Source organism: Pelophylax lessonae (genome assembly GCF_965119305.1).
Source record: "Pelophylax lessonae genome assembly, chromosome: 2".
Taxonomy (NCBI): domain Eukaryota; kingdom Metazoa; phylum Chordata; class Amphibia; order Anura; family Ranidae; genus Pelophylax; species Pelophylax lessonae.
In genome coordinates, this window is record NC_138769.1 from 19,464,518 (window position 1) to 19,482,659 (window position 18,142).

At 43.7% G+C, this 18,142-nt stretch overlaps 1 protein-coding gene across 1 annotated transcript in view; it reads right to left on the reverse strand.

Moving 5' to 3' along the window:
- Positions 1 to 1,533: 1,533 nt before the first annotated feature.
- The window catches only part of NAA50 (N-alpha-acetyltransferase 50, NatE catalytic subunit), a 35,864-nt gene continuing 19,255 nt past the window's right edge, over positions 1,534 to 18,142 (reverse strand). Inside the window, exons 2-5 of the mRNA XM_082246810.1 lie at positions 14,114 to 14,247; positions 10,843 to 10,962; positions 7,703 to 7,769; positions 1,534 to 1,819 (exon numbers count right to left, since the gene is read on the reverse strand). Coding sequence (XP_082102936.1) covers positions 1,636 to 1,819; positions 7,703 to 7,769; positions 10,843 to 10,962; positions 14,114 to 14,247 — 505 coding nt within the window. The 3' untranslated portion in view covers positions 1,534 to 1,635. The remainder of the gene's footprint in view (positions 1,820 to 7,702; positions 7,770 to 10,842; positions 10,963 to 14,113; positions 14,248 to 18,142) is intronic.

An 18,142-nucleotide genomic window follows, 5' to 3' on the forward strand; every position in this document is an offset into this window, starting at 1 on the left:
TGTGTCTATACAAGGTTTTGTGAATGTTTTCTAACAAAATCTTCTGCCTAGCTTACTCCTGTGGATAAGACCAATACCCAGTAGTGAAGACTGTATGAGTGGGCGGCGACTGTCAGAGGACGTAAGAGAAACATTTTTTTTCATTCCCAGTGGAAACGCGTCGGAGGGAGAAGCCTGCGCTGTCACCACCCGTGGTTCGCGCTGCAGAGCGGCCACGATTAAGATTGTATTCGCCTTTTAAACTCCACTTTAATGTAAGTGTTCTACTTTATAAATAAAGCTGTTTAAAGAGGTAATGCACTATTGCTCGTTCCTTACTCTTTCATGTGGATATTATCTGCGGCTTTGTGTGAGGAGTCTAAGGAAGAAGCATACCTCCTCATAGTAGCAAGAGCTAGAGCAGGATTTGCAAGGAAGCATACTGCCTGAAATTTTGAAGAACAACATCACTCCCCATCTGATTTGTGATACTTACCTCTGGTAAGAGTCTTAATAAACCTCACATCGGGTGGAAGAGTGAAAGGTTGGGATCTTTCTCTGTTTTATCACACTGGCTGTTGTCTGTTCAAGTGCATGACATTTTTAAAGTTGGTAAGGGCATTACCTTCCTATCTTCTACACGTGGATATCAAGAGGGATTCTGTGTTTACACATCCTTTTTTCACTTCTCATCTTTAAGCCCCCGTTCAAACTGGGGCGACCCGGTCGCCTGTAGGTCGTCTGGCATAGAGAAGCTGTGGACCCGTTCTAATAGGAGCGACACAAGTCGCTCCGACTTAGAAAAAGGGTCCGGAGCTTCTTTGGGGCGACCCGGAGCGACCTGCATAGACTTCAATGTTATGAAGTCCGTGCCGGCCGCTCCGAGGTCGCGGTGCGAGCAGCGCGCCGCGACCTATGAGGTCGCCCTGGGAAGTAGCGTCGCCCCAGTGTGAACGGGGCCTAAGAAGACCACAACCTGCCTTTTATTTGGACTTATTATCATATTGTCTCACTGCCTTGTTTTGGACTTATCAATCATATTATTTATATCACACATAGGTTTGCATTGTGCACCATTTATCATATTTTTTGTATTATGCACCATTTCATCAGGTAACATTGTTATCGTAGTGTTTTTGTTTTGACATACACTGTTTACATCTAGTGCACCTATCATTGCACATTAAAACAAAAACATAAAACACTATTTGCACAATAGTGAAATAAACAGCAATGAAGTTAGAAAAAAGAATGCTAAAAAGAAATTAGATTTTATTTAAAGACTATTCCAGACCGATAGAACCACGCACTCTCCCAAACAAAAAAACGGGGCAAAGAAGTCGAAAAGCCAGAAAGAACATCCGTCACTCCCTGCGAGTCTCCATGAAAACACGTTAAGAGTTCAACCAAACAATATATAATATGTGATAAGATTGTACAGCTCTCTGAAGAAGCATTCAACTTTTTTTATTTTATTTTAAAACCTTTTAATTTTTTTTTTCTTTCAAGTGGAGAGGAAGAAGAGATATTAGAAGTGAACGGTCGGAGTATTAGAAGTGAACGGTCGGAGTAAAAACTCAAAAACGGGTCTCTTTCCTTATTTGGCGACAAGCAAGTGCAAGAAAAAACAAAAAGGGTTCGTTCGTAACTCGCTTTTTAATTTTCGCTTTTTTGCACGTCTGCGTTCTGCGAGGCGGTGGAGGAGATTTTGAGGTTTTTCTGCAGGACGTGTGCGTCGGCCGGCTCTATCCTCTTGTAATAGTTCTTCTTTGTTTCGATGATTTCGAAGCCAAATTTCCTGTAGAAATCTATGGCTGACTCATTGCTGATCTGGACATGTCTGTGGAGGAAGAAAAAGGACGGCGTTACTCAGGGTGGATTTGATTTTAAAAAAGTAGATTTAAATCACAATATAAATCACTAGCAAAAAGGCTCGATTTAACCACTTAAGCCCCAGCCCTATTTCGGACACTTTTTGTTTACAAGTTTAAATCAGTATTTTTTCCTAGAAAACTACTTAGAACCCCCAAACATTATATATATTTTTTTAGCAAAGACTCTGGAGAATAAAATGTCGGTCATTGTAATATTTTTTATCACGCGGTATTTGCGCAGCGGTCTTTAAAGCGCCATTTTTTTGGAAAATTTTTGAAAAATCACATTTCACTAATTTTAAAAAATACTAAACAGTAAAGTTAGCCCATTTTTTTTGTATATTGTGAAAGAACATGTCACGCCGAGTAAATAGATACCCAACATGTTACGGTTTAAAATTGCGCCCCCCCGTGGGATCGCGACAAACTACGGTCAAAAGAGATCTCAATCTGCGACGCTTTAAATTTATGTAACGGTTACCAGTTTAGAGTTAGAGTGTAGCTCTTTTTTTTAAATTATTGCTCACGCTCTGGCGATCGCGGCGATACCTCACATGTGTGGTTTGAACAGCGATTTCATTTGCGGCTCGACTTCCGTATACGTTTTTTTTTGTGCGCGAGCTAACGGTGACGGGGGCGGCTAAATTTTTTTTTTTTTTTATTTTCCCATTTATTTTATTTATTTTTTTAACTTTATTAAAGTTTTAAAAAAAAAAAAAAAATCTGATCACTTTTATTGCTGTCACAAGCAATGTAAACATCCCTTGTGACACCAATATGTAGTGACAGGTACTCTTTATGGAGGGATCGAGGGTCTAAAAGACCCTAGACCCCTCCACTACACTTCCCTGTATGCAAAACGCCGAAAACGGCATTTTTGCATACAGCCGTTTTTCAAATTTGCCGCCTTTTGCAGCACAGTAACCCGGAAGTGACGTCATGGACGCCGCCTCCGGGTTACGTCATCGGAGACCCGATCGATGCCGTTTCCGGCATTCATCGGGACTCCATCCAGCCGGCGGACGTGCCGGCTGGGTGCTCGGGGCTCCCGGTGGAACGGGAGCCCCGGGCAAAGCCACGGAAGGCGGCGGGAGGGGGGGGGACGTCCCCTCCCGCCCCCCCGGGTACCGATCGAGCGGCTCCCGAGCCGCATCGGTCGGTACCGACGGAAAGCCAACCGTCGGCTCTAAACCACGGTACCGGGATGGTGCCTCTAGCTAGAGGCATCATCCCGGTACACTACCGCAAAGTTTACTGACGTAGACCTACGTTAGTATGCGGTAAGTGGTTAAATAATTTTTAAAGAGCAACTTTCAAACTGCTGTTGACTCACTGACAGTCCCATTCACTTTAATGGGACGGCTGATGATGCAGCAGTGACAAGGTGAGGGATGTGGCGGCAGCAGGTGAGTGGATGCCCACTAACCGGCGCTGCCATGATGGATCTGAAATGACAGGTGCTCTTTAAAATTTAAGGACTCATTCTTGCTGGTAGTTAGAATCTTTAATATTTGCAAACAGAATGATTTTATTTATTACGCTATAAACAAAAAAAAAAAAAAAAAAAACAATTCTGAAAAAAAAAAAAAATAATAAATAAATAATAATAATATTTTTCCCTTTCTGCTATACATCCCCCCCCCCCAAAAAAAAAAAACTTATCAGTTTAGGTCAATTTGTATTCTTGCTGGTAGTTAGAATCTTTAATATTTGCAAACAGAATGATTTTATTTATTGTGCTATAAACAAAAAAAAAAAAAAAAAAAATTCTGAAAAAAAAAAAAAATAATAATAATAATAATAATAATAATAATAATAATAATAATAATAATAATAATAGGAATAATAATATTTTTCCCTTTCTGCTATACATCCCAAAAAAAAAAAAAAGTTTTCATCATTTTAGGCCAATTTGTATTCTGCTACATATTTTTGGTACAAACAAAAATCCCAATAAGAGTATTTTCATTGGTTTGCGCAAAAGTTATCGCGTCTAAAAACTAGGGGAAATATCAATGTCATTTTTATTTATTTTTACTAGTAATGGCGATCAGCAATTTTTAGCGTGACTGCGACATTGTGATGGACAGATCGGACCCCTGAAATTGCCATTTTTTTGGGACCAGTGACATTACTACAGTAATCAGTGCTAGAAATGTGCACTGTTACTGTAATAATGACACTGGCAGGGAAGGGGTTAACCCAGGGGTAATCAAAGAGTTAAGTGTGAGCCTAGGGGAGTGATTTCTAACTGTATGGGGGAGGGACTTGTGGAATCAACACAGAGACCTGTGATCCTAAACTGGAGCATCACCGTACCGGTGTTCATTCCTGAGAGAACAACGGTCTGCTGTGTTTACAAGAGCAGACCGTCGTCGTCTCTCCATGGGGAGCGATCGTGGGTGTCCAGCAGCAATTGTGGCGGCTGGCTCTGTGGATCGGCTTCTCCACTGCCTAATGGGAGCGGGCGCGACTCCGGCGCGTGCGCTACCAGCAACCTTCGCGCAGCCGAGCCAGCTTGCCACAGTATTTGGTTTAAAAATCATTGTTTTTTTTTATCCACCCAGGTGTTCCATCTTATGGGCAGTACTTCTGCATAGCAGCACTAGGGTTGTCGGTTTGAATCCCAACCAGGACACCACCTGGCTGGAGTTTGCATGGGTTTCCTCCGGGTTCCTCCCACACTCCAAAGACATGCTGGTAGGTTAACTGGCTCCTCTCTAAATTGGCCCTAGTATGAATGAGTTGGAGACCTTAGATTGTGAGCTCCAGGACTGCTGTGTGTATGTATGTGTATGTATACGCCACTACCGACCGAATGGATTCCATCCAAAACTTCTGCACACACACAAAGCGGTTCAGCAATTTGAGATCCAGAATTGGACGCACCTTGCCCTCCTTCCTGGGCACAGTGAACAGGTTTGAGTAAAAACCTCAAAACCTGTCCTGCTGAGGAACCGGGACGATTACGCCCTGTGCAAGGAGATCCTGCACCGCCTCCCTGAGATCTGTCAAACAATCCAAAGACAGACAGAGATTTGATGGAAAGAACCTGTCTGCTGGGGGAGACCCAAATTCAATCTTGTACCCTGTATGAATCAGTTCGTAAACCCATTTGTCTTGAATCAGAGATGTCCAAGGTTCCTGAAAGTAACACAGACGTTCCCCTACCCCTGAACCAGGTGAGGGCGTCCCGTCATGCAGAGGAGGATTTATCCGCCGCACCGGCTCTGAACGGTTTGCCTTTTTCCTGCGCACCGGAGGCACGAAAAAGCCCTCTATGAGCCTTGAAGGAAGGCCCCCACTTGTTGCGAGGTGCCTTACCTTTCACAGATTGGGGGAGAAGAGTACTCTTACCTCCCGTTAGACCCTTGATTAACTCATCCAAGGAGTCACCAAACAGACATTCACCTAAAAAGGGAAGATCCGTTATGGCCTTCTTAGAAGCCTGGTCAGCCGACCAGCTCTTCAGCCACACCATGCGGCGTATGGCGATCCCCACCGCAGATACTCTGGCAACCAGAGGAGCGGCGTCCAGGGCCACATCACACAGGTACACCATGGCCTGGGCCATCTGATCCGTGAGCTCATTTAGAATAGGAGGAACCAACTCAGCATTCAAGTGCGGAGGCGAAAACAGGTTTTAGAAGTGAACCCGCCAATAAGTGCAGGTGGTGGGAAAGGGATTCAATTCGCCTGTCCACCGGGTCCTTAAACACCGGGGAGTCTTCAACAGGCACCACAGTAGATTTATTCAACCGGTAAACAGTGTGATCCACCTTAGGTGGCACTGTCCAACGATTGGAAACTGAGTCTGCAAAGGGGTAAAGGCGCTGAAAGTGCTTGGGCACCACCAGCATGTGCTTAATGCGCCGCCATTGCTCATTCACAATATCGTGAAATTCCTCGGGACATGGAAAAACCTGACCCGACTTCTGGGCTTTGCAGGAGCTGAAGACAACCCGCTTTCCTGACTGTGTGGGCTCATCATCCAGATCCAACCTTTCCATTACTGAACGAATCCGTGCTTCCACCAGAGCGCGTTCCCTGCGCCACAGCTGAGGACTCATCCTCCTCACCATCTGACTGAGGACAGGGATCCCTCGGGGATGGTAATGTCCGTGGCAACCACATCAGGCTCTGATTCAGAAGACAGAGGGCTGCAGGTTGTGCACCAGGGTCGTATGCAGAGAAATAAAGAATAGCTGTGGGCAAACTATTAAAAACAATGCTCAAATGCATACATGTCAATTGGTTGGCCTGCTAGAATGTTTGAATTTCTGTTAATCACTTTTGAGATCACATGGCATAGCCTTGAGGCTGACACCAATATTCACTGCTGCAGATTTGCGGCTTTTTATTAGACTAGGAATAAGTGTCACAACAACGATCCTCTGAGCTTTCCTCAGGTAACCAGCCATAAAAGAGAAAAAAAAAAAAAAAAAAAGAAAAAAAAAAAAAAGAAAACCTGTCAAGATGAATTACAAAAGAGTTTTCCTAATTTGCAATGAGAGCGAGACATTTATGACATCCCAATAAGAGATGTTGGCCTTTCCCGAGTTATCTTTTCCTGGACTACAGAATATGTTTTCCTCCCCATAAGGGAAAGGTGTTCTGTAGTCCAGCAGGTGAGAATTGAGTAAGGGCTAACAACATTGTTTGCAATGTCAGTGCAGCAGAGGTTGTGTGTGGCCAGCTTAACAGCTTAATGCAGGAAGTTTTTTGAGCTCACTGGATTTCCGGCAGATCAACCAGGTATTTTTCTGTGTTTCCAGCATTCTTAACCCCTTAATACCTAAGCCTTTTTCTGATATTTGTTGCTTACAAGTTAAAAACTGTATTTTTTGCTAGAAAATTCCTTAGAACCCCAAACATTATTTATTTTTAGGATAGATAGATAGATAGATAGATAGATAGATAGATAGATAGATAGATAGATAGATAGATATGAATTTTAAAAAAAAGAAAAAAAAAAAAAAAAAAACTTCGATACCGAACATGTCATGCTTTAAGATTGCGCACACTTGTGTAATGGCGACAAACTACAGTACTTAAAAATCTCCATAGGCGACATTTAAAAAATTTCCACAGGTTACCAGTTTATAGTGACAGAGGAGGTCTTGTGCTAGAATTATTGCTCTCGCTCTAACGATCGCAACAATACCTCACATGTGTGGTCTGAACACCATTTACATTTGCAGTCGCGACTTGCATATGTGTTCGCTTCTGCGTGCAAGCACGGAGGGATGGAGCACTTTCAATTTTTTTTCTTATTTTATTTATTTTTACACTGTCCCTTTGAAAAAAAAACATTTCTGATCACTTTTTGCTGTCAGAAGTAATGTAAACATCCCTAGTAACAGTAATAGGCAGTGACAGGAACTCCGAGTACCGATAACTTTGCAGTGAGATTGGAGCCCATACAAAATTAATAGGCTCAAATCGCACTGCAAAGAATCATATGTGATATGAACAGGAACGCAGTAAGATTCCTGTCTGAAGCGCATGTGGCTACCCCAATGCTCCACTGTGACCCAGGCTGCAATCACTTGGTCAAGCCTGGGTTCACACAGGAGCAGTGCGAGAAACCGCATGTAATACGGACAGGAATCACACCAGATTCTTGTTCAAATTGCATGCGATTCTACGCAGTGCGTCTTGAGCCCTTTCATTTTGTATGGACACAAATCGCACCGCAAAGGTATCGGTTCCAGGTTTTGGAGCATTTTTACGAGTATGCGTGAAAATAATCAGTATCGGCTCAACCCCACTGTTTGCAAGCAATTGTTCAAAACACGCATTGTGTCACCCTGACTGGATCACACTACGGCTCATTTCAGGAAACTTACAGATAGATGTTGTCGAAGGTGCCATCTTTTTCACAAATGTTTAAGACGTGATTTAGCATCTTTGTGCCTAGAAAGACAAAATATTTTAAATCGGACAAAAACCCTCCCCCCCCCAAAAAACGTTAATTTTAAAAAGCAGCCGCACAGAAAATGCTCCCTGATGATTCAAGAGCTCCAGCACTGACCTGTCTGAAGGGGGGGGGGTTCGTGTGATGGACATCTGCAGCTGACTGATGACTTCACCCCCTCGGTTTAAATAAATTTGTTATGAGAACATCTGCAAACAGCACACCTGACTGGCCCACAGTGCTGCAGCTCCCTCTCTAAAATTTGAATACATCAAGATATATAGGTGTGTGTGTGTGTGTGTGTGTGTATAATAATTATATATATATATATACACATACACATACATACACACACACACACACACACAGTCCGGTCCATAAATATTGGGACATCGAGACAATTCTAATCTTTTTGGCTCTATACACCACCACAATGGATTTGAAACAAAACAAACAAGATGTGCTTTAACTGCAGACTTTCAGCTTTAATTTGAGGGTATTTACATCCAAATCAGGTGATCGGTGAAGGAATTACAACAGTTTGTATTTGTGCCTCCCACTTTTTAAAGGGACCAAAATAGTAATGGGACAGATTAACAATCCTAAATCAAACTTTTACTTTTTAATACTTGGTTGCAAATCCTTTGCAGTCAATTACATCCTGAAGTCTGGAACGCATAGACATCACCAGGCGCTGGGTTTCATCCCTGGTGATGCTCTGCCAGGCCTCTACTGCAACTGTCTTCAGTTCCTGCTTGTTCTTGGGGCATTTTCCCTTCAGTTTTGTCTTCAGCAAGTGAAATGCATGCTCAATGGGATTCAGGTCAGGTGATTGACTTGGCCATTACATAACATTCCACTTCTTTCCCTTAAAAAACTCTTTGGTTGCTTTCGCAGTATGCTTCGGGTCATTATCCATCTGCACTGTGAAGCGCCGTCCAATGAGTTCTGAAGCATTTGGCTGAATATGAGCAGATAATATTGCCCGAAACACTTCAGAATTCATCCTGCTGCTTTTGTCAGCAGTCACATCATCACTAAATACAAGAGAACCAGTTCCATTGGCAGCCATACATGCCCACGCCAGGACACTACCACCACCATGCTTCACTGATGAGGTGGTATGCTTTGGATCATGAGCAGTTCCTTTCCTTCTCCATACTCTTCTCTTCCCATCACTCTGGTACAAGTTCATCTTGGTCTCATCTGTCCATAGGATGTTGTTCCAGAACTGTGAAGGCTTTTTTAGATGTTGTTTGGCAAACTCTAATCTGGCCTTCCTGTTTTTGAGGCTCACCAATGGTTTACATCTTGTGGTGAACCCTCTGTATTCACTCTGGTGAAGTCTTCTCTTGATTGTTGACTTTGACACACATACACCTACCTCCTGGAGAGTGATCTTTATCTGGCCAACTTGTGAAGGGTGTTTTCTTCACCAAGGGAAAGAATTCTTCGGTCATCCACCACAGTTGTTTTCCATGGTCTTCCCGGGCTTTTGGTGTTGCTGAGCTCACCGGTGCGTTCTTTCTTTTTAAGGATGTTCCAAACAGTTGATTTGGCCACACCTAATGTTTTTGCTATCTCTCTGATGGGTTTGTTTTGTTTTTTCAGCCTAATGATGGCTTGCTTCACTGATAGTTTAGTTCTGTGTCACCAATGTTGTATTTTTAGTTCCTTTTATCATCATGTAGATAGCTTCCGGTGTGTGAATTATTTGTATTTTATGCATTTTATTAGTTCTAATAGCATCTTTCCATCTGTATACAGCATATTGTATTATTAGCCAATCAGTGGCCTTTAGGACCCAGTTATGTGCAATCAGTGGCCTTTAGGACCCAGTTATTGTGCACTAGCATCTCCCCTATATCTTCCCTTGTCTAAGATGCCGCCATTGAGGCCTGAGGAAGGAGCGCATGCTCCGCAAACGTGTCGCCGCCTGCATCATCACGTCACGTCCGGGAAGTGACGTCGGAGAGTGCCCCTGCGTTCCAGCTACCAGGAAGCGCCGACATCCATCAGCTGCTACCGAGTGCCTGAGACCGTCGGAGCCATCCTGAATCACTACCTTAACGGACCATTGACATTGTTATATGATGCTCCCTTTACATACTTGTTTGTGAGTATATTGGTGTTTGATTATTATTTAAATTAAAACCTTCTTACTGCACTTAGAGTGGCGCCTGTCTTCCTTTACTGCTTCACTGATAGTGACAGCTCTTTGGATCTCATATTGAGAGTTGACAGCAACAGATTCCAAATGCAAACGGTTCAGGCTGGTGGTGGTGTAATCATGCTGGGGATATTTTCTTGGCACACTTTGGGCCCCTTAGTACCAATTGAGAATCGTTTATACACTATGGCCTACCCGAGTACTGTTGCGGACCATGTCCATCCCTTTATGACTACAGTGTCCCCATCTTCTGATGGCTCCTCCCAGCAGGATAATGCACAATGTCCCAAAGCTCCAATCAACTCACCACTGGTTTCTTCACCATGACAATGAGATCACTGTCCTCCAATACTCCAACCTGAGTATTGTTGCTGACCATGTCCATCCCTTTATGACTACAGTGTCCCCATCTTCTGATGGCTCCTCCCAGCAGGATAATGCACCATGTCACAAAGCTCCAATCATCTCACCACTGGTTTCTTCACCATGACAATGAGGTCACTGTCCTCCAATGGACTCCACACTCACCACATCTCATCCAATAGAGAACCTTTGGGATGTGGTGGAACAGAAGATTGGCATCATGGATGTGCAGCCGACAAATCTGCAGCAACTGTGTGATGCTATCATGTCACTATGGAGCAAAATCTCTGAGGAATGTTTCCAACACCTTGTAGAATCTATGCCATGATGAATGGAGTTAAAAGGGGGTCCAACACGGTACTAGGAAGATGTACCCCTAAAGAAGTGGCCGGTGAGTGCATATTAATTTAATTTTTTTGCATCTCGTGTGGTGGGATCGTAGAATTATTCAGATAAAAAAAAAAAAAACTTTATACTGTGCAATTTGTTTTCTTTTGTGCGAAATAAGTTTTTACCCCCCAAACGTTGAGTATACCTACCTATTCCTAGCCTGCGGTACGGTGCCAAGCACCCCAGGGTCATGATGTATAATCTCTTCTGATTCTGGGAGTGATCCACCCTACAGCATACGGCTCCCACTGCAATGTCGTTGAAATAAGCTGCAAAAGAAAAGACAGGTCCATGAGGCCCAAATAACTTTAATAATAAATTAACCTTATTTTAAGTTTTACTGAAATTTTGAGTTTCATAGACCTTTGCGGTAATATCGTATTGGAGCTACGAGGATTTTTTTTTTCTCTAGGGCAGGGATATCCAACTCAATTTCATTGCACCAGCATTGTGGTTGTCCTCAAAGGGTCGGTGGTAACTGTAAAGACTATGAAAATGTTGCTACACTTTATCATATTAAATAATTGCCTCTGCATTCCATTATTACTGGTTTTAGTAAGAACTAAAGGCTTAACACTGTAGAGGACAGGAGCATACTGGCAGAAATGAAGAACTCCGCAGCTGTACAGAGAAGCTCAGGATCTGTAGGAGGAGATCTGTCCTCCTCTCTGCTGCGAACTGCTGAGACAAGGTAGGGGCAGAGATGAGGGGGATGCTGCAGCTGCGAAGGGCCACATGAAATGGCCTAGAGAGAAGGATGGGGCAATCAGACACGTGCTCTATCGCCTCGTTTCCACTGAGCAATACAGTTTGGGTCGGTACGCAATTTTTTGCCATTTCCAGTGTCAAAATTTGTGAATGGTACCCCAATTCTGAACTGTATCCCTTTTTTGGGATCCTTTTTTTGATGTACCAAGCACAATATTACCGTACCAACAGGGTGGAGCTACACTGTTGAGGTACTGTTGAGCTGGGGTACTGCTGGCGGTGGAAACGCAAGCCTGATCAAGTGGCACTTTTCCACTGCATGGTATGGCTCGGTGGTGTTGCAAATCCAATGACGGTGACAATTCTCTGACCAATCAGTGTGCTAGTAGTGACGACCAATAAGGCTGCATGTGAAGGATTGTGGGATTTGGTATAGGTACGGGCACGCTTGGAACCCCAACCGAGGTGTACCGAGCCGTACCATGTAGTGGAAAAGCGCCGCCGTACCAAACACGTACCATGCCATACCATGCAGTGGAAAAGCACCAAAGCGAGCCGTACCATGCAGTGGAAAAAACGCCAAAGCGAGCCGTACCATGCAGGAGAAAAGCGCCAAAGCGAGCCGTACCTGGCAGGAGAAAAGCGCCAAAGCGAGCCATACCATGCAGGAGAAAAGCGCCGCCGTACCAAACCGTACCATGCAGTGGAAAAGCGCCAAAGTCAGCCGTACCATGCAGTGGAAAAGCGCCAAAGCGAGCCGTACCATGCAGGAGAAAAGCGCCAAAGCGAGCGGTACCATGCAGGAGAAAAGCGCCGCCGTACCAAACACGTACCATACCGTACCATGCAGTGGAAAAGTGCCAAAGCGAGCCGTACCATGCAGGAGAAAAGCGCCAAAGCGAGCCGTACCATGCAGTAGAAAAGCGCCAAAGCGAAGCCGTACCATGCAGTGGAAAAGCGCCAAAAGCGAGCCGTACCATGCAGTGGAAAAGCGCCAAAGCGAGCCGTACCATGCAGTAGAAAAGCGAGCCGTACCATGCAGTGGAAAAAACGCCAAAGCGAGCCGTACCATGCAGGAGAAAAGCGCCAAAGCGAGCCGTACCTGGCAGGAGAAAAGCGCCAAAGCGAGCCATACCATGCAGGAGAAAAGCGCCGCCGTACCAAACCGTACCATGCAGTGGAAAAGCGCCAAAGTCAGCCGTACCATGCAGCGGAAAAAAACGCCAAAGTGAGCCGTACCATGCAGTGGAAAAGCGCCAAAGCGAGCCGTACCATGCAGGAGAAAAGCGCCAAAGCGAGCGGTACCATGCAGGAGAAAAGCGCCGCCGTACCAAACACGTACCATACCGTACCATGCAGTGGAAAAGTGCCAAAGCGAGCCGTACCATGCAGGAGAAAAGCGCCAAAGCGAGCCGTACCATGCAGTAGAAAAGCGCCAAAGCGAAGCCGTACCATGCAGGAGAAAAGCGCCAAAGCGAAGCCGTACCATGCAATAGAAAAGCGCCAAAGCGAAGCCGTACCATGCAATAGAAAAGCGCCAAAGCGAGCCGTACCATGCAGTAGAAAAGCGCCAAAGCGAGCCGTACCATGCAGTGGAAAAGCGCCAAAAGCGAGCCGTACCATGCAGTGGAAAAGCGAGCCGTACCATGCAGGAGAAAAGCGTCAAAGTGAGCCGTACCATGCAGGAGAAAAGCATCAAAGCGAGCCGTAGCATGCAGTGGAAAAGCACCAAAGCGAGCCGTACCAGGCAGTGGAAAAGCACCAAAGCGAGCCGTACCATGCAGTGGAAAAGCACCAAAGTGAGCCGTATAAGGCAGTGGAAAAGCGCCAAAGCGAGCCGTACCATGCAGTGGAAAAAACGCCAAAGCGAGCCGTACCATGCAGGAGAAAAGCACCAAAGCGAGCCGTACCATGCAGGAGAAAAGCGCCGCCGTACCAAACACGTACCATGCAGTGGAAAAGCGCCAAAGCGAGCCGTACCATGCAGTGGAAAAGCGCCAAAGCGAGCCGTACCATGCAGTTGAAAAGCGCCAAAGCGAGCCGTACCATGCAGTTGAAAAGCGCCAAAGTGACCCGTACTATGAAGTAGAAAAGCGCCAAAGCAAGCCGTACCATGCAGTGGAAAAGCGCCAAAGTGACCCGTACTATGAAGTAGAAAAGCGCCAAAGCGAGCCGTACCATGCAGTGGAAAAGCGCCAAAGCGAGCCGTACCAGGCAGTGGAAAAGCGCCAACTTGAGCCATACCAGGCAGTGGAAAAGCGCCAATGTGACCCGTACTATGAAGTAGAAAAGCGCCAAAGTGAGCCGTACCATGCAGTGGAAAAGCGCCAAAGCGAGCCGTACCATGCAGTGGAAAAGCGCCAACTCGAGCCGTACCAGGCAGTGGAAAAGCGCCAAAGCGAGCCGTACCAGGCAGTGGAAAAGCGCCAAAGCGAGCCGTACCATGCAGTGGAAAAGCGCCAAAGCGAGCCGTACCATGCAGTGGAAAAGCGCCAAAGCGAGCCGTACCATGCAATGGAAAAGCACCTTAAGTGTACCGTACTGAACTGTACTGAACCGTACCGCTCAGTGGAAACGAGGCATAAGGTGTCTACTTTCAGAAAATATATAATGTTTTAGGGTTTTATGTAATCTTCAGGGATTAAAAAAAAAAAAATGTCTCTGGCAGCGAAAAAGGGTACAGCACAGATGAAGACGAATTTCGTCACGTACCAAGTTTTGCAAGCTCCCCGACCTCCAAGACATCCTTGTAGAATTTGTCATTGTAGCTGACTGGGAAGATGACCTGGTTCAGCCTTTTCAACTGTTTTATGTTGTGTGGAGTCACATCCCCCAGCTCGATCCGGCTACTGGAACAAAGCAAAACATGCTGAATTATCACTCCACAGACAGAAGCCTAAAAAGCAAAGCTACACAATGGAATAGAAAAAAGCGAATGACTTCAGAGGACCGGGGGCACACGTTCCGGTCACGCACCAAACCCAGGGCCTGCTCTCATTTGTGTGCTGTGATAACATACAATAAAAACCTGCACTTGTGTAAATTTATATAAAAAACTTATAATTTACAAACAGTAAATGCAATTTAGTCAAGTAACAATAAAAATATATAAAAATAAAATAAAAATCACATTGCTCAAGGCCTCTATTTAAAAAAGTAGAAGTTCCAAAGCATCTGGGGTGCCAAAAGGTTCGCCATCACTGCCATAACTACTGTAGTTTGTTGCCATTCCACGAGCGTGCGCAATTTTATAGTGTGACATGTTTGGTATCCATTTACTCACTGTAAAAAAATGGGGTATATATATATATATATATATATATATATATATATATATATATATATATATATATATATATATATATAGTGTTTGTTTTTTTAAAGTCATTAAAAGTGTATTTTATCCCAAAAAAAAAAAAAAATTGCATTTGCAAAACTGTTCTGCAAATATGGTGACAAAGAATAATGCAAATGCAAAAGAAAAATGTATGTTTGGGTGTTAGAAGTAATTTTCTAGCAACAAAAAAACGGATTTAAACTTGTATACAAAAAGTGACAGTGGTCAGCAAGTGGTTAAAGTACATACAATTAGCACATAATATTCATTTAAAGTGCACTATAAAAAAGATATATCAAAATCAAATTTAAAATATATATATATATATATATATATATATATATATATATATATATATATATATATATATATATATATATATAAAGATACTCTATTGAATAAAACGCGTCGCAGTGAAGACTCTGGGTTGACGTCATGTCGCTGCACGATCCTAATCGGCAGCAGCTCCAGATGTAAGTCGTCAGTATTTTTTAGCCTTCGTTTACCTGTTTTACATGGATGCACCGTTATGCGATTTCATTTAAAAAATACTACGCTCTTCCTACCACAGCTCAGACTACAAATCTAGATCTTGTATTTTTTATATACACAAGGCTTCCTCTGATTGGATGAGGTGGGTGGGCGATGTCATGATTTCCCTCTCAGCCAATCAGAGAAAGCCTTGCATTAATAGAAACACAAGGCTTCTCTTGAATGGTGGAGATGCATTCAATCTGACTCTATTTAGTTACAGTAGCAGATAGGAAGCTGCCCATACAGCTCCTGGAACACAGTGCTGCATACTGTATATAGCTAATGCTATGCTAGTATATTAACCGCTTGCCGACCGCCGCACGACTATTTACTGCGGCGGTCAGCCCCTCACAGGCAAAGTGACGTAGTACTACGTCGCTAGCCTGTGAGGGTCTAGGGAGCGAGCGCGCGCTCCTGCGCGGTCATGGACCCCCCTACCGCATGTGTTACTGGCGAACCTGATGTCCGCCGGTCACTCGGCGATCGTCGCTGCAGAGGGAGAAAGGCAGGCGGCTGATGTAAACAAGCCGCCTGTCATTCTCCACTGTGTAGAAATAGTGATCATACGGTTCTACTATGTAGGACCGTTGATCACCGTTCCTACAGCACAAGCCACAGCCAATCACAGTTAGAATCACGCCCCTAGGGACACACACAGCCCCTCCCTCTCAAAAAAAAGTTAACCCCTTCACTGCCAGTGTCATTTTTACAGTAACAGTGCATATGTATAGCACTGATTACTGTAGTAATGTCACTGGTACCCCCAAAAGTGTCAAAAATGTCAGTCAAGGGTCCGATCTGTCCGCTGCAATGTCGCAGTACCGCAAAAAAAAAAAAAAAAAATCGCAGATCGCCATTACGCATTAAGAAAAAAAAAAAGACAAAAATCTTTCCCTTAGTTAGTAAACGCGATAACTTTTGCGCAAACCAATCAAAATACGTTTTTTGCGATTTTTTTTACCAAACATATGTAGCATAAAATAAATTGTCCGAAAATGTTAAAAAATTTTGATTTTTAAATATTTTTTTTGGGGAATTGCATATAAAAAAAATGTGAAAAATATTGTTATTTTTGCAAAATTGACGCTCTTTTTTTGTTTATAGCGCAAAAAGTAAAAATCGCACAGGTGATCAAATACCACCAAAAGAAATCTCTGTTTGTGGGGAAAAAAGGACGTCAAATTCGTTTAGGTACAGTGTCGCACGACCGCGCAATTGTCTGTTAAAATCACGCAGTGCCGAATCGCAAAATAGGCCCTGGTCAGGAAGGGGGTAAAATCTTCCAGGGCTTAAGTGGTTAAACACCGACCAGGAAAAGAGCAAGAGCACAGATCAGAATGCAGGCAGCGTGCGATCTGAGGACCTGCTCACATTTTCCCATGTGGCTGCGTCTGTGCAGCTGAGGAGTCTACATCCACCTCTATAGGCTGCCCGCACGCAGTCTGGAGCAGAGTTAGGTGCAATCACATAGAAAGCCTGCATGCAGAGGGGGTGTCAGCGCCCGTCTGAACGAAGCCTAGAAAGAATAAAGCGCCATTAGTAGGAAAAACTCACAATGAAACCGCAATACGCAAACATCCAACGCTGAACCCAATAGTTATCCCTCGTATAAGGAAACGGTTTCATTTTGGCTACAGAGTGCTGTTATAATTACATAATAAAAATTCCATTGCACGGAGCAAGTATAAAAACTTTTTATTTCTCTTTAAATATTTATTTAAAAACTACTTTACCACTTGACCTCCGGAACATTTACCATTCCCCCCCCCTTCATGACCAGGCCGGTTTTAACTTTTTACTGCTGTAATTTAACTGACAATTGTGTGGTCATGCGACGCAGTATCCAAATAAAATTCACAGAAATTTTCTTTTTTTTTTTTTTTTAACAAATAAAGCTTTCTTTTGGTTGTATTTGATCACCGCTGTTTTTTATTTTTTGTGCTATAGACAAAAAAAAAAAAAAAAAGACAACATTTTGAAAAAGTACAATATTTTTTTTACTTTCTGCTATAAAAATATTCAAAAAACAGTTAGAAAAAAAAAAAAAAAAAAACCACAAAACAAAATTTCTGCATAAATTTAGGCCAATATGTTTTCTGCTATATATGTTTTGATAAAAATCCCATCAAGCGTCTATTAATTGGTTTGTGCAAAAATCCATTTTTTTTTTTTATTTTATTATACAGTACTAGTAATGGCAGCAATCAGCAACGTATAGCGGGACTGCAATAGTATGGCGGGCATTCTGACACTTTGTGGGAACCAGTGACACTAATACAATGATCAGTGCTAAAAATATAAAGTCACTGTACTAATGACACTGGCTGGGAAGGAGAAAAACCAGGGGGGGGGGGGGGGTCTCAAACTGGCACAGGCCTCCAGCTGTTGCAGAACTACAAGTCCCATCATGCCTCTGCTTATGGGAGTCATGCTTGTAACTGTAGGCCTTGCAAAGCCTCATGGGAATTGTAGTTCTGCAACAGCTGGAGGGGCCACCAGTTTGAGACCACTGGGGGTTACACATTTAGGGCAATCAAAGGGTTTAAATGTGTGCCTGTGTTTTTGTGTGTACTATATGGTACTTTTTACTAAGGGATGGGCTTTCCAGGGAAACAAAAAAATCAGCACACACGCCCCCCCGCTGACAGGACAGAACTCTGCATTGTTTACATAGACAGAGTTCAGTCAGGTCTTCCTCCTCAGTGATCACCAGGTGCCAGTGGTCATCCATTGGCTGACACCCACTGATCAGGCACTCACCCCTACCTGGAAGAGCAGAATTTTATAATTATATATATATATATATATACACACACACATATACATACACACACACACACACACACACACACACACACACACACACACAT